This window comes from Drosophila biarmipes, chromosome X (genome assembly GCF_025231255.1).
Source record: "Drosophila biarmipes strain raj3 chromosome X, RU_DBia_V1.1, whole genome shotgun sequence".
In the NCBI taxonomy this organism is placed as follows: Eukaryota; Metazoa; Arthropoda; class Insecta; order Diptera; family Drosophilidae; genus Drosophila; species Drosophila biarmipes.
In genome coordinates, this window is record NC_066611.1 from 5,978,694 (window position 1) to 5,994,366 (window position 15,673).

Genomic DNA, 15,673 nt, shown 5'->3' on the forward strand with positions numbered 1-15,673 from the left:
AGCTTATAATAATCATATAATGGTTATAAACTAAGTGCTGTCTACAAGTATATGTATTTATCCCAAAAAGTCAAATGATTAGTCTTGCAAAAAATATATTTTTTTGTTTTTACATGGAGAAGTTGATCTAAAAATTTGGCAAAATTATAATTGCACAATATTTGGACAGCCCTTCTATTAAAGTTACATTTAATATAATTTCTAGCGAAATCTGTCCCAAAATAATCTTTGAATGTCTGTAAGCTTGCGGCATGCTTCGTTTTCCTATACGTATCAACCATAACTCAATCAGTTTCTAATTAAAAAAGGAATTTAAAATAACTAACTAAACTTACCCTCTTTTTCTTCCCCTTGCAGGCTACTATCAGCCGGCTGGACCGCTGATCTCGCCGCATGTGATCGCCGCCCCGCCGCCGCCCGTGCAGGTGAAGAAGCTGCAGGAGGAGGACAGTGTGGCCCCCGTCGCCGGTTCGCCCACGCAGCTGCAGCAGCAGCAGCACCAGGCGGCCGCCGAAGCCGCCGACCAGGCGGCAGCCCAGTCGCAGGCGGCGCAGACGCACGGCCACGCCCCGGGCCACGGACACGGCCACAATCCGCAGCAGGCGCCGCATCCGCCGCAGCCACAGCCGTATCCGGCCAGCGCCGTGGCGGCCGCAGCCGCGGCAGCCGCCGCCCACCAGGGCGTGCCCTATTCGCGCTCGATGCACGCGGCCCAGATGCACTACTCGACCGCCTATCCGCCCAACTACTACGCGCCATATCCGGGCGAGGTCATGTGCTACTCGCCGCCCACCTACCAGCCCTACTTCTCGAGCAAGGTCTACCAGCCATCGCATCCCGGCCATCCTGCCGCCCATCCGCAGGGTCCGCCGCCGCCGGGCGCCTACCGCCGTTATCCCTACTACCAGCACGCGGGTCCGCCGCCGCCGCACGAGCTCTACGAACAGCAGCAGCAGCCGCCCCCGCCGCCCGTCTCATCCGGCTCGGTGTCGGGTCCGCCGCAACAGCTGCCGCCCACCAGCAGTTCAGCAGCTGCGGGTGCAGGAGCGGGAGCAGCAGGAGCAGCTGGAGCGGGAGCAGGAGCACCCGCTGGCAGCCAGTTGGTACCGGCCCACCAGCAGCAACACCAGCAGCAGCACCTGGAGCACTATCCCGGGCCGCCCAGCTACTACGCCGGCTACAGTCCCGGCGGAGGAGCGTCCTCCGGCCAGTGCTACACGCGCGGCCTGCAAGGACCGTATATGGGTAAGGAAAAGTATGGTCCAGTCCCGGATGCATTCTGCCCGTTGCCAACCAGGATTGTACAACGTGGATGAGTCTTTTGGGAGAGAAAATTGCACAGGAAGTTGATGAGGTCAAGATGATGAGATCAAGGTTTAAACAGATTTTATAGGATGAGCCTTAAAAGCGGATAGCATAAACATATGATAATATCTTCCTATATCAAAAACTACATGGGAAGAAGATTTAAGAGTTTTCTGACCTCAATGAGTCCTTAGCCAAGTAAAGTCACAAGATTATAAGGAAAAAGGAAGAGTGTTTTAAATGTGCTTAAAAAGTTACTTGTAATATTACCTCTCGGAGCAATATTTCTATTTCAAAAACAATATGATGAGTATCAAAGTGAATGGTATGGAAAGTTAGTGAGTTAGTTTAATTACAGTTTTAGAACTCTAAAAAGGAACTTTTATAATTGGCAGATCTAAAAAAATAGTATAGTAGTATAGTATAGTATTAGTATTATTAGTATTAGTATAAATTATGATTTGATTTTTTAATGATATGTGAACATGTTCTAAGGGTTTTTAAAAAATATAAAAGCCTTAAACTGGTGAATGAAAGCACAGTTGATGTTTTGGAATTAATTAGATAAAATTCCACAGCTTTATGTGTTTATCTTCCAAATATATGTGTAAAACACTGGTTAAAAGCCAAATATTCCTTGCGTAGTGCAGACTTTCGTGGGGAGCAGCTTTTCCCGATCTGATGCTAACCAGCTTGAAAGCTATGATAATGACCATTTTCTAGTAGCCTATAAAACAAAAAGGCAGATTATTCACGGGGAAGCTGTATTGTTATAGAATAAGCTACTGATATCAGTTTTCCAATGCTCCTAAAATCACAGAATCAGCTGCTTGTATAGATTGACAGTTGGCAACGCTTCCCAAGAAGCACACACCTTCTAACTCGCCACTATTTTCCGTGCTTGCAGAGTATCCTCCGCAGTGTCCCTGCCCAATGCCTCAATCGTGTCCAAAAAACGTCCATACTGGGCCTCATATTGGTAGCAACATCATCAGCAACATCGACCAGAGCAGCAGCAAGAACACCAGCAGCAGCAGCAGCACCAGCAGCAGCAGCTGCAGCAGCAACATGTTGCTGAGTGCCACCAGCAACAGCAACATCAGCAGCAGCAGCAGCAGCAGCGGCGGCGGCGGCAGCAGCACCTTGACTGCCTGCAGCAGCGCTACGACAACAACCACAGCGTCAGCGTTGACTACCAGTAGAGGCCCAGTGAAAAATGTCACACCCATCAACAACAACAGCAACAGCAGCAGCTGCCACACCAGCAGCAGCAACAGCAGCAGCCAGACCAGTGAGACGACCTCACGGGCAACAGCAGCCACCAACACGAACACGACGGCCACCACCGCCACCACGGGCACCCAGTGCCAGATGCTCGTGAAGACGGAGCTGAAGGGCGAGAACCCGCAGGTGACCAAGATGCAGTACGAGGCGCATGTGATGCCGCCGCCCACTCCGCCGGAGAGCTACTGCGCCAGCGACGAGAAGCTCCTCGACGACCAGGAGCAGGAGGCGGAGCTGGAGCTGCGCCTGCGTCTGGGCCTGCGCATGGAGAAGAGTCACCAGCATCAGCACATCGAGGCGTACGATCTCACCTGCACCACCCCGCCCCCAGTCAGCGCTCCCCAGGTGGCAGCGGCAGCGGCGGCGGCGGCGGCGGCAGTGCCGCGCAAGGCGAGGATCGGCAAGAGCATGGCCAGGGAGATGGTCTATGCCGCCCAGCAGCAGCAGCAGCAGCTGCCGGAGAAGCTATTGAAGCAGCCAAAAGTCGCTTCACCCAAATTGGAAACGCAACCAGAGATGCCTTTCGTACTTAAAGCGGAAATCAAAGCAGAGACCAAAATCAAAATCGAGCACGACGGTGAGGCGCAGCAGGCCAGCACACATATCAGCGAACTGCCGGACCTGAAGCCCACCATCAAAACGGAACCCGAACCGGAGCCGGAGCAGGAACAGGAGCCGAAAGCGGCACCACTGCCTGCTGTGGCCAAAACGGAACCAGAGGCAGAGCAACAGCTGGAGGAGCAGCCGGCGAGCAGCGAGGAGCCGCAGCCCACGCCCGGCGGCAGCAAGCAGCGCATCAACCTGCTGGCCTCCTCCAGTGGCAACAAGAAGACCAAGACGAACCACAGCTACAAGAGCCTGATCAAGCAGGCGGAGCCCAAGAACTACCTGTGTCCGGGTCGCAGGTTCATCCGTCGCCATGGACGTGCGCCGGCCAAGTATGCCAAGCGGCGTCAGATGGTCCTGACGCAGCGACAGCAGCAGCGGATGCGAGTGCAGCGCCGCGAGCAGCAGCAGCAGCGACGCCAGCAACGCGAGGCGGCAGCAGCAGCAGCGGCAGTGTGCTCTTCCTTGGGAGCCCCGACCGCGGAGCCAGGAGCAGAAGGACCCGGTGCCAAGGAGCAAGCTTCTAGCACGACACAGGTCAACAGCTCGGCCACGCCCGGCGCCTCGCCCAAGAGGGCGCGTCCGCGGAAACAGGAGATTGCTGCACTGCATCTGCTCGAAGGCTTGGACACGGCGCTGAGTCGTGGCTACTTCAGTGACCCGGAGCTGAATCACAGCAGTCGCAAGCAGGCGCCGACGACAGTGGGTGGACTCTACCCCGCCTCCTCGCCGCTGACCCCGGCGGCGGAGCACAGGGGCAAACAGCCCGCCGCCGAGAAGCGCTCCAAGTCGGAGACCAAGAAGCCAGCGGCGGAGGAGATTGCCGAAGCAGCCTTGCCGTGCAAAAAGCCACGCAAACAGCCCGCCGCCAAGGCGAAGGGCAAGAGCAAGAAGTCAACGGCGGCAGCGGCGTCGGCGACAGTGGCATCCTCGGCAGAAGCACAGGCAGCGACGGCGGTGTCAGCAGCCACTGCATCTTCCGCCCAGGAGACCAACAACAACGAGTATCAGACGGCGGATCTGCAGGCCCAGAAGTTCCTTGAGCCACCGACTGCCACTGAAGCATCGGCAACAGCAACATCAACCTCCCAGCAGCAGCAACAACATTCCGAGGAGCAACACCAGTTCCTGGTGCCCAGTCAACCAGCCACTGGCGTTGCCCCCACAGCCACTCCTCCGCCCAGCCGCCAGGGTCAGACGACGCACACCAAGCGGGCCAGGTCGCGCTGCAAGTTCGGAAATCGCAAGCGCCAGCGCCAGCGACCTGGGGGCGTCAGCTACGAGCTGGATGTGACCCAGCCGCCGGCCACCAAGGCCAATGTGGTGCCCAAGTGGAACAATGGCTGGATGTGGGCGGGCAAGGCCTTCCAGGGCGCCGTCTTTCTCAATGTGAGTGGACAGTTAGCTATGCCTGGTGTTGAATTTGAACTAACCTATTTGTTTATTAAACAGAGCGATGATCCGCTGGTGCTGCGCACCTGCTACCCGGCCATGCGGCACGTGGAGGGCGACATCATTCGCATCCGGGACTGCGTGCTGCTCAAGGCCAACGAGGACAACGAGCTGCCCTACGTGGCCAAGGTGGCGCACCTGTGGCAGAACCCCGAAGATGGTAAGGGTCTGAGAAATAGGAGCAGCAAGATTTAAGGGGTTGCAAAGGGTTCTCCTTTAACTTATTTATAATATTACTTTTATAGTATTTACGATTTAAAAGAGTTTGAACAACTTTCATGATTTTGTACAATTTTTGTTCTAAAAAGAGACTTTAAAGAATGAATATTAATTGTAGTATTAAGTACCAGCTTTAAAATAAAATAAAATAAAAAATGTAATCATACGATGAATGTCATAAACAGTGACATAATCAAAAGAAAACTATTTTTACATGAAACACATTTACTTTTGTAAACCCAGTATATATAGAAAATTTTGAAAATCGTTCGTAAAAAGTGAAAAAGGGCCTATAACATTTGTTATTTTAATTATAATAATTTTTTGATGGGTCTCCAAGACATGATAACTTATTAATACAATTTGCAACTCATATATTTTCCAAACTTAATGTGCGATTTATAAAAAAAAAAATAATATAAAACCCTTCCCTATGTAACTTCTTAATATTTATATTTAGTACAAAATCTAAACTAACTTATCTTATGTCCACAGGCGAGATGATGATGTCGCTGCTGTGGTACTACCGGCCGGAGCACACTGACCAGGGCCGGCAGCGCAACGATTGTCCCGACGAGGTCTACGCCTCCCGGCACCGGGATCACAACTCGGTGGCCTGCGTCGAGGACAAGTGCTACGTGCTCACCTTCAGCGAGTACTGCAGGTATGCAAAACACACGCAATATCTTTTGGCCAAATACTAATGACAAGTTGATTACCCAACCAGGTATCGTCGCCGCCTGCGTGCCGCCGAGGAGGATGTGGAGGACGTGAGCATTGTGCCCCGCCGGCCGAGCAGTGCCACTGCCCCCGGATTCCCGGTGCGCACGGTGCCGGAGCACACGAATCCGGAGCTGGTGATGTTCTGCCGCCGAGCCTACGAGTTCCGGACGCGACGCCTGCTCAAGCTGCCCCAGAAGAACGGGCTCGTGTGCAGCTCCAGCTAGCGCAAGGCCTGATCGAGTTCCCAGTGGGACAGATGAAGTGCGGAGTGTAGGAACATTAGCTTAAATACAGATTGCGCCGGCAATCGGAGGAGCGAGCGTGGAGGGGGAAAGCCCTGGCAGAGGACAAGGGAATGCGAGGAAGAAAGTTACATTGTTTTTTGATCAGTCTACAGTATTGTTAAAGATATTTCGTGTCTTCGTTGTTGAGAGATATCTGCAAGTTGGAGAGCGGGCTGGGCATTCGGCGCATTCGTTGTTCCTAATCAAATTACGATTGCCCACGTTGCGCCCGTCGTTCGATGTTTTCAGACCCAAATACACGTACATACCTCTGTCGGGGCGGGATAGGAGACACACAGCTACACCCGGGACACCAAGGACACCCAGGAGACACGGCTACACACAGACACACACACCAGACCAAAACGTAGGCGAAGGCTTCTCCCCAGGATGTGGGAGATTTCGAGGGAGGTGCGAGGATTGAATGGAGAATTTAGGAAAGCAAGCAACTGCTAGGAGAAGGCATTAAATATTTTACATTGTATTACATAATTTATTTATTCTGACTACCCAAACCCCACAACCACACACACACACACACACACACACACACACGGATATTTTTGTTATTAAGTTGTATGTATTTATTATCATTAATATCGAGTTAGTCAACATTCTGTGTACAGTTTCCCGCTCGCTTAAGCTCTTGTCGCTCAAGAAACTCTTGGAACCTTTATATCCATTAGTAATCTTTAATTTTTCTTGTACCCTGTTACTCATTAGTCCTTTAGAGCAACAATGACCTTTGCTACATAATAATTGTGGGTGCCACAGAAAATGTTTAAATTGCTTACAGATTTTTTTCTTTGAATTATCACTATGCCTGGTGCGATTTTACCTTAGGAAGTAGGTATGTTTTTTTTTTTTTTAATTAAAATATTAGGTACAAACTAGTTCTGAATCGCCAAATTATGTCTATGGACTTTAAATTCTAATGACGAAAGAAAAATATATTTAAATATTCAAAATTTAAATTCTACCAGAGGATACCAGTCACCCACAATCTTTTACGAGGATATCTTGGGCTAAAGGTTTCCCTTATCGTTTCGTTTATGCTCCAAATTAAAGAAAATACCCCTCATTTATAGACTAAAATTCAGATTTATGTAAAACCCCGATGCTCAGGCAAAAACTTTGCGCACAGACAGACCAACTTAACTATTTTACACTTCGAAATGAGATTTCTGGCTCCAGAGGCGGAAAACTGGAGGACTTAACATCGATTTTTGCTAGGCGCTGTTGGTATATATTTTTTAGTTGTTGTTAGTTTTTGTAAGCGAAGAAAAACAAGCAGTTTGTACTCTTAATTCGACCATTATTTTTTGTTTTCGTTTTATTTCGGAAATTTGATTTCAGGGCAGCGATTTTCTGTTCACATTTATTATTCAGCTGCAAACAGTTAAAAACGAATCTTTAGGGAAGGAACAACAGAAACAACAACAAGTCACATTATTATATTATACAAAAATATATATATTATATATATACGTAGTTCTATATAAACAAATATCCTTATCCGTATGAATATTTTTTTTGTAATCTTAATTTAATTTAGTTGTAACCTTTTTAGTTGCTAAGTTGATATTGCTAATAGTTTGTTTTATACCAAATACACAGAAAAAAACATTAAGCGATTCTAAGAAACCTATTTATGCACACCCAAACACACACACATACATCTATGCACAAGTGTATAGTTTTATTGATATATAAATATATATGAATTATATGTATTATTTTTTAAACCAACCACCTGTTTTTGCTTATGTTTTCAAGTGATTTGGTGATGTATTTTCGGGGCCTACTTTCGGGCTGAAAAGGAATGTAGGTACTTCCGTATCCGCCGGATGCGTGGGCGGCGGTAGGTGTAGGCCAGTAGGCGTGGCAATGTGTAGAGCTAGGACACGAGCTAGAGATGCTTTGGAATAGAATGTGCAAATGATAGAAATCGTATATAAATACACACATATACCTATATATAGGGAGCATAGCCAGACATATGATACAAGTATACAAGTATACAAGAACAACAGCAACAACAACAGGAACTCTCTCACACACAGATACACACACGCACACTTAGAGAGCGTGCGATCCATTAATACATATGTATACCTAGTGAAGCAGGACGACGAAAGATTCAATTAGTGAAAAATCAAGAAGCAACCACAAATTGTAGCCTAAATTACCAAGAACAAACCAAAATATATTTGTATGCCATATATATGATATATATATATACACAGTACATATACATATACAATACACATATACATATATATAGATATCTATATATACTGAAGCCTTGCTCCTGCCGGGCCCAAACAAGGAAGGACACATATATATATTTCTATAGGCAAATTGATGGAACCACAGGAAGCAACCGCAACCGAAAGCAATTCAAAAACCAGTTTGTATTATAAGCGGGCGACGTCCAACCTTTTGGCGTTCCTCCCCCGCAGAGTACAGTCGGCCCACACTAACAGCGACACACACAAAAACCTACGCACACACTGAATGCCTCTGGATGCAAGTTAAACGATGAACATGTTTTTTCGCCGGTTTCTGTTGGTTTAATAAGTACGAAACATAAAATTGTATTTTGTAGAGAAATCCAAGGAAAAACGGAAAAACAAAACTAGTTTGAAGATCATTTCATTCCCAGCCTGTCGAGGTCCTTCGGCACGGCAATTTCCATATAGTTGTTAGTTATACCATACGTCTGTAAGCCTGCGGTCTGATCTTTTCTTCAATGTTTGCTTTAAGAAATACATTTTAATAGGATTGTAACGTAACACTGGAGATCCGCAACAAAAGACAACAAACGTAAAAATTAAAACTGAGAAACGAACCTTAAACAGAGCAAGAACAAAATAAATAAGAGAACAACCAGGAAGAACAAGAACAAAACAAGATCAATAAAACGAATTCAATATAATTATTGTTTATTACTAGACTAATAAATGTATTTTTTGGCAGATTACACAAGGTGTTCTCAATTCGTTTGGGTCTTATACTTATTTTTTAAAGGAATTTTTCGGGGCTTTTGTGCGTAAAGGGGTAATACCTTAGTGTTACCTTCGATCCAGACCAAATCAAGTTCACACGCCGCGGCAATAAAACCAAATCAGCAAGTGCAATAATCATAGGGCTGTGATTGGCTCGACTAGGGGATGTCCTCTACAAGAAATCAATAACTCGAAAAGTCCCCGAATCGAATTATTTAAAACTATAAAGTATGATATCATATGATATAATACATATTTTAATTATTATATTATCGTATATTATAGATAGATTTGTTAACAGACCTCTTTATAGACCTTTTTAAAACTATATGGTAATCATATCATATATTATAATAAATATTATCATATCAGATCTTCTTATGACCTTTTTAAAACTATATATTATAATAAGATATCATATGATATATTATAATATATTATATATTTCATTTAAATATACATTCGTTAACAGATCTCGTTATGATCTTATTTAAAACTATACCAAAATATTATATAATATGATATACTATAAAACATATCATATACCAACATTTGTTAACAGATCTCCTTATAGACAAGGCACTAGAATCCACCATTTACATTTAATATAAAAATGTTTATTTTCCAACCTCAAGTTCTTTTCAGGTTCCCTTTTGCTGGGAGAAGATTCCTATAGCGATGATGTATAAGTTCTGCTGATTATTAACCATATGTTTATTGCTTTTATGGTAAATTAAGTATTTTAAACACGTTACCATTTATGTCCAGGGTATTCCCCTTCCAAATTAGTTGGCTCAGGCGGCTCTCTCTGCCGACACATCACGCCCCCATTAGAGTGAGGGGTATGATTACCATCGCCAGCACGTAGGACCGAGAACTGAAATCAAAAGTGATCGCACTTTGACATTGACATCGGGCGAATGCGAAACCTTCTGGTTGGGCCATTAACTTAATCGCCGGGCAATTGGTTCCCTCAAATGCACATACACATGTTCCCACATGGAAGAAAGTCGGTTCTACTTATGTGCGAGCTAATTAGTGCCGCATGGCCATGTCTCAATTATATCCCCTTGTTTTACATGCCAACATGTGTACTCCGAGTGCTCTCGTATCTTTGGGGTGCCTGTGAGCTCATGGGGCCCTGTGACTCACTCAAATTGGCCCAAAAGCTTTATCAACAGGTGTCAGCCCCTCGGATTCCATGCTTGTTCATCGTCTTTGTTTTCGTTTCGAGCTCGTTTCTTGTGTGTTTTCGCCTTCCTGGGGGGAGGGCAATTACATGGGCGTTGCTCGCCCAAATATAGCAATTGTGTGGGCGTGCCCCCAGAAGATGACGTACACGATCTGCTAGTTCGACTTGTTTATCGTTAGTCACTAAAACTGCGCAGCTGCGTGCGAAAAAATAATTTGTATATTCCACGAACTCGGATGCACACCAAAATATGAATTTATATTTATTGAAAAAAATTAAACACTAAATTTTCTTTTATTTTCCTTTAGCTATTAACCAGTCTTTAAAATATTCACACACAAAATTTAATAAAAAAAGAGTTTTGAACTTGACATTGGTATCTGCATAAAATATGCATATTATTGGAAATAACAAAAAGGAAGGCCATACTTACCTCTATTTTATCATTCCTAAGCGTAAAAATCGAAAATTTCCTTTGGTGCCCCCTCGACAATGTGGTACAATCCGTTTAGCCTACGGATCAGCCCCCTCTCTATGTACTGTCCTATGAGGTTGTCCACCTGGTCCACTAGTTCCAGGGCCTTGGTTCCGGTGACCGTGCTCAATGAGCGCAGGATCACTTCCATTGAAGCGGATCCACCCATGGCATCTATGGAGTTCATCAGAAGTCTTCCGAGCTGCCTATCAGTCATTTCAAGTTTCCAAAAGCTACTTACAATTTTGAATAAAAGAATAGTTTATACTTCTGAACACTACCGAAAAGGATAGGAAAATGATTTAATATATTATGGGGTCAAATAGTGAGGTTTTAATTTAAATATCAAAGCCTACTTTTATTTAATTTATAATTCCCAATTGGTTCTAGCTCAAAATGCATGACATATGGGCTATGGTCACTCCAAAAATCAGTTGACCGGAAGTTCCGGCGAGTGATTGTGTGTGTGTTTGTGCCTTTATATATATATATTGAGAAGGAACTGGACTGCAGGATGCAGTGCATCGAAAACTGTATGGGACTGTACTTCATTATTTAGATGTTAATTACATTTTTGTAGGCACTACTTAACTTTGAATGTGCAAATTTAAAAAACAAAAACAAATAAAAAAAACATTCAACGTAGGACATCCAACTAACAACGTGACATGTTGAATGTATGATAATGTAAGAAATAATAATTATGTCATATTTATGTAATTTATACTTGGCCACGTCATTGGTAACGTTAATTACAAATTAATTTCTTCCATGGGCGCTTATAATTCCCAATTAGTTCTAGCTCGAAATACATGACCTATGGGCTATGGTCACTCCAAAAATCAGTTGACCGGAAGTTCCGGCGAGTGATTGTGTGTGTGTGTTTGTGGCTTTTTAAATGGAGAAGGAACTGGACTCCAGGATGCAGTGCATCGGAAACCTTTATAGGACTGTACTTCATTATTTAGTTAATTAGCATATATTTTTGTAGGCACTACTTAACTTTGAATGTGCAAATTTAAAAAATGTTTAATCAACATGAAACATTCAACGTAGGACATCCAACTAACAACGTGACATGTTGAATGTATGATAATGTAAGAAATAATAATTATGTCATATTTATGTAATTTATTCTTGGCCACGTCATTGGTAACGTTAATTACAAATTCATTTCTTCCATGGGCGCTTATAATTCCCAATTAGTTCTAGCTCGAAATACATGACCTATGGGCTATGGTCACTCCAAAAATCAGTTGACCGGAAGTTCCGGCCAGTAATTGTGTGTGTGTGTTTGTGGCTTTTTAAATGGAGATAGAACTGGACTCCAGGATGCAGTGCATCGGAAACCTTTATAGGACTGTACTTCATTATTTAGTTAATTAGCATATATTTTGTAGGCACTACTTAACTTTGAATGTGCAAATTTAAAAAATGTTTAATCAACATGAAACATTCAACGTAGGACATCCAACTAACAACGTGACATGTTGAATGTATGATAATGTAAAAAATAATAATTATGTCATATTTATGTAATTTATTCTTGGCCACGTCATTGGTAACGTTAATTACAAATTAATTTCTTCCATGGGCGCTTATAATTCCCAATTAGTTCTAGCTCGAAATACATGACCTATGGGCTATGGTCACTCCAAAAATCAGTTGACCGGAAGTTCCGGCCAGTAATTGTGTGTGTGTGTTTGTGGCTTTTTAAATGGAGAAGGAACTGGACTCCAGGATGCAGTGCATCGGAAACCTTTATAGGACTGTACTTCATTATTTAGTTAATTAGCATATATTTTTGTAGGCACTACTTAACTTTGAATGTGCAAATTTAAAAAATGTTTAATCAACATGAAACATTCAACGTAGGACATCCAACTAACAACGTAAGACAAGTTGAATGTTTGATATTGTAAGAAATAAGAATTATGTCATATTTATGTAATTTATATATTGGCCACGTCATTGGTAACGTTAATTACAAATTAATTTCTTTTGTGGGCGCTTATAATTCCCAATTAGTTCTAGGTCGAAATGCATGACCTATGGGCTATGGTCACTCCAAAAATCAGTTGACCGGAAGTTCCGGCGAGTGATTGTGTGTGTGTTGGTGCCCCTGGACAGATCACTGGATGTATATGGAGGTGGAACTGGCCTCAAGGATGCAGTGCATCTCTAGGTATGAACCTAATTTAGGTGTTAATTAAATACGTATAGTCATTACTTAAGGTGTACTTAAGCGACTTTCAATGTGAAAAACCTATAATTCAATAATCAACATTCAACGTGTGACAAAAAACATCCAACTAACAGGTAAAGACATGTTGGGTGTTTTGTGTTGTATACATAATCTTATGTGTGTAATTCTTATGTAATATTATAATGCTAATAACAAATTTACCTCTTCTTCGTCTAGTTCCAGCCAACAATGGATGCTATGGTCACTCGAAAAACCAGTTGACCGGAAGTTCCAGCGCATTATTGTGTGTTTGTATAGGCGATTGTGGACAGATCACTGGATATGTGTGGATAGATATGGAGATTTTGAAATGAGTACTGGATTTATATCAATGGAAATGTCATCGTTCAAGACTCCAGAGCATCGAAAACTTCTTCAGGTATGTACCTTAGTGATTTAAATATTTTTAGGTACCCCTTAAGCTAAACCAAGTATTTTGAATAGCCCTTAATCGGAAAATAATTAATTAAAAATCATTATACATATATATTTGCTCTTTTTTTTCTTTACAGCAGTAAAAAAAACTAATCATTTTATAATTTTTTTTTAAATTCGTATTTTGGTCAAAAATGATAATTTATGTGTGGTTTTTTTTCGTAACTAAGCCAAATCAAGTCGTACAGCTAAGCCCCCGACTGTTCTGAGCAGCTGGCTACGCCTTCTATCAATCCCAATCACTTTTAGGAAAATTTATTTTTTGAAAAAATGTTTCATTTTATTTTGAAATTTCGGTCGAAAATGATAATTTATGTGTGGTTTTTTGTTCGTAACTTAGCCAAATCAAGTCGTACAGCTAAAAGAGCAGCTGGCTACACCTTCTATCAATCCCAATAAATTTTAGGAACATTTTTTTTTTAAACAATTTTCATTTTTTGTAAGGGGTACATCATATTTTTTTTTAAATTCCGATTTCGGTCAAAAGTGATAATTTTTGTGTGGTTTTTTTGTTCGTTACTTAGCCAAATCAAGTTGTAGAGCTAAAAGACCGTTTGTCCTGAGCAGCTGGCTACATCTGCTATCAGTCCCAATTGTTTTTAGAAAAATTTATTTTTTGAAAAAGTTTTTAATTTTTGGTAAATGGAAATGGAAATTAAACATTTCCAGTTTTGAGTATCAATAGTATAGTATAAACAACGGGCTTAACGAGGCCTGGCATTCTTCGATCTGACGTTTAGTTTTTTCAATGGAGCAGGAAAGTGATTCAGATTTATACCAACTTTCGCAATTTTCTAATATTTTTTGTTGCAAAAGTGGCTAAAAACAAAATTTAACTATAATTTGTGAGAAGGAAATATGAAAAAAAAGATAAACCATTGTTTTGACTTTCAGTTTTTTTATTTAATGAAAAATTTACATAATTGAAAACGACACATAAATTAAGCTTAGAAACTAGGTAAAAAAAAACGATCCACACAAGTAACAGTTCTCGCTGGGCACGCGCATCATAGTCTCATGGTGGCCAGCGATAGTCCCAGTGCTAGCAGGGTCATGGTCGCCCCCACGGGGGTGCTGATAACCCCTGCCCCGCTGTGATAGCCGTAGGACCCCGGGTAGTTGGGGTCCGGACGCACGCCCATGTAGCCGGGCTGCCCCGGCTGACCGGCCTGGTTGCCGTAGGAGAAGGGGCGACCGTGCTCGTCCGTGCCGCTCACGTAGTAGGCTCCATTGCCACCCGCTCCGCCGTAGGCTCCCCGGGAGTCGATTCCGGCATACCCGTAGCTGTACTGCGGATCCTGGCCACTTAGGCTGCCCGGCGGATGCATTGCACTCGACTGGGCATTCGAGAAGACACCCACGCCGGCCGCGTTCCCATTGTTCCAGTGCACCGTTCCGGCCTGAGCGTTCACTGGAAATGGAAAGGTATGTTGGACATATAGTATAAAGGTATAATATCTTTATAAGTGGGAATACCCAAACGGCCTGTTTTAAATTGGTATTAAAATTTTGTTTTTTTTCGTGCGCTTACTCCGAGTTAAATTTAAATAAAATAAAGTTAAGGAGTAAAAATTATAGGCAAGTCTCCTCTTTTATTGACACAACTGACACACTTGTTGAAAAAAAAGTATTATTTGAAAGGTGCTTATTTTTCGGATTCCCAGAAAAAAAGCGCACAATCAGGTTAAGTGTATAATATGCGTTGACTTCACAAAAATAAAATTAAAAAAAAAGGTTTGTTTGTAAATATGTTACATTTGATTATTTTTATCTCAAATAAAATGATTTTTCAGGGCTTTATTATCCATTAGTGCTATTTTATTTGTTTACTCGCAACTTAGTGAGTACTTTGTGGAATCGTAAGTGTGAGTTTAATTCTTTGCTTTTGTAACACTTATATTTCCTTAGCTTGTTGCTTTTGTTAAATATTATATTATATCGTTTTTCAATTTTTCACTATTTTGCGACGATTTTCTCAAGCCGCCCCACTCACCCGCGCTGAATTTGACCAGTGCCAAGCAGATCACAAAGGCGCCGCTCAAGAGGCGATTGAAAGTCGACATGTTTTCCGATTGCGCGCTTAGCTCCAACTAAACCGCCGACAAAGTGCCGGCGACGGTTTTAAACTCGATTCCCAAGCCCAGCTCTCGGTCATTAGCAACAAACGCGATGTGAGTCACTTTTTGTTGGTGTTTATCCACTTATTTTGAAGGGTACTGTGGTTAAAGCTGGAAGTGATCGACGTGACGGAGATAGAAACGTTTGTAAAGAAAATATTTGTGCATCAGTCTTCGAAATATAAAAACCAGTCTTCGAAATATATAATCACACTCAAAAACTATTCAAAATTGATATATTTGAAGCTAAATAATATTAAGAGAAAGTATTTAGGCAATATAGTATTTCTAATCCTATAATCCATGTATTTATTTTGGGTATTTCCTA

The 15,673-nt window shown here is 42.9% G+C and overlaps 3 protein-coding genes across 7 annotated transcripts in view; 1 reads left to right on the forward strand and 2 right to left on the reverse strand.

The window, feature by feature from the left end:
• Nucleotides 1–7,622, forward strand: part of LOC108024567 (lysine-specific demethylase 9) — a 49,494-nt gene extending 41,872 nt beyond the window's left edge. For all 5 annotated transcript variants that reach the window (XM_017094562.3, XM_017094563.3, XM_050890637.1 and 2 more), the window contains 5 exons: nt 358–1,245; nt 2,213–4,584; nt 4,648–4,807; nt 5,362–5,530; nt 5,594–7,622. In XM_017094562.3, the coding sequence (XP_016950051.3) occupies nt 358–1,245; nt 2,213–4,584; nt 4,648–4,807; nt 5,362–5,530; nt 5,594–5,813 (3,809 nt within the window). In that variant the 3' untranslated portion in view covers nt 5,814–7,622. The remainder of the gene's footprint in view (nt 1–357; nt 1,246–2,212; nt 4,585–4,647; nt 4,808–5,361; nt 5,531–5,593) is intronic.
• A 2,884-nt stretch (nt 7,623–10,506) lies between these two features.
• On the reverse strand, nt 10,507–10,861 carry LOC108024483 (uncharacterized). Its single transcript, XM_017094403.3, has one exon. It carries the CDS (start codon nt 10,763–10,765, stop codon nt 10,523–10,525), a length of 243 nt encoding a protein of 80 aa, XP_016949892.1. The 5' UTR covers nt 10,766–10,861; the 3' UTR covers nt 10,507–10,522.
• Nucleotides 10,862–14,106: 3,245 nt separating this feature from the next.
• LOC108024435 (galectin-3) lies at nt 14,107–15,338 on the reverse strand. The gene is made up of 2 exons (XM_017094352.3): nt 15,222–15,338; nt 14,107–14,639 (listed from the first exon to the last, which is right to left on the reverse strand). Exons 1-2 carry the CDS (start codon nt 15,289–15,291, stop codon nt 14,236–14,238), a joined length of 474 nt encoding a protein of 157 aa, XP_016949841.1. The 5' UTR covers nt 15,292–15,338; the 3' UTR covers nt 14,107–14,235.
• Between the last annotated feature and the right edge of the window lie 335 nt (nt 15,339–15,673).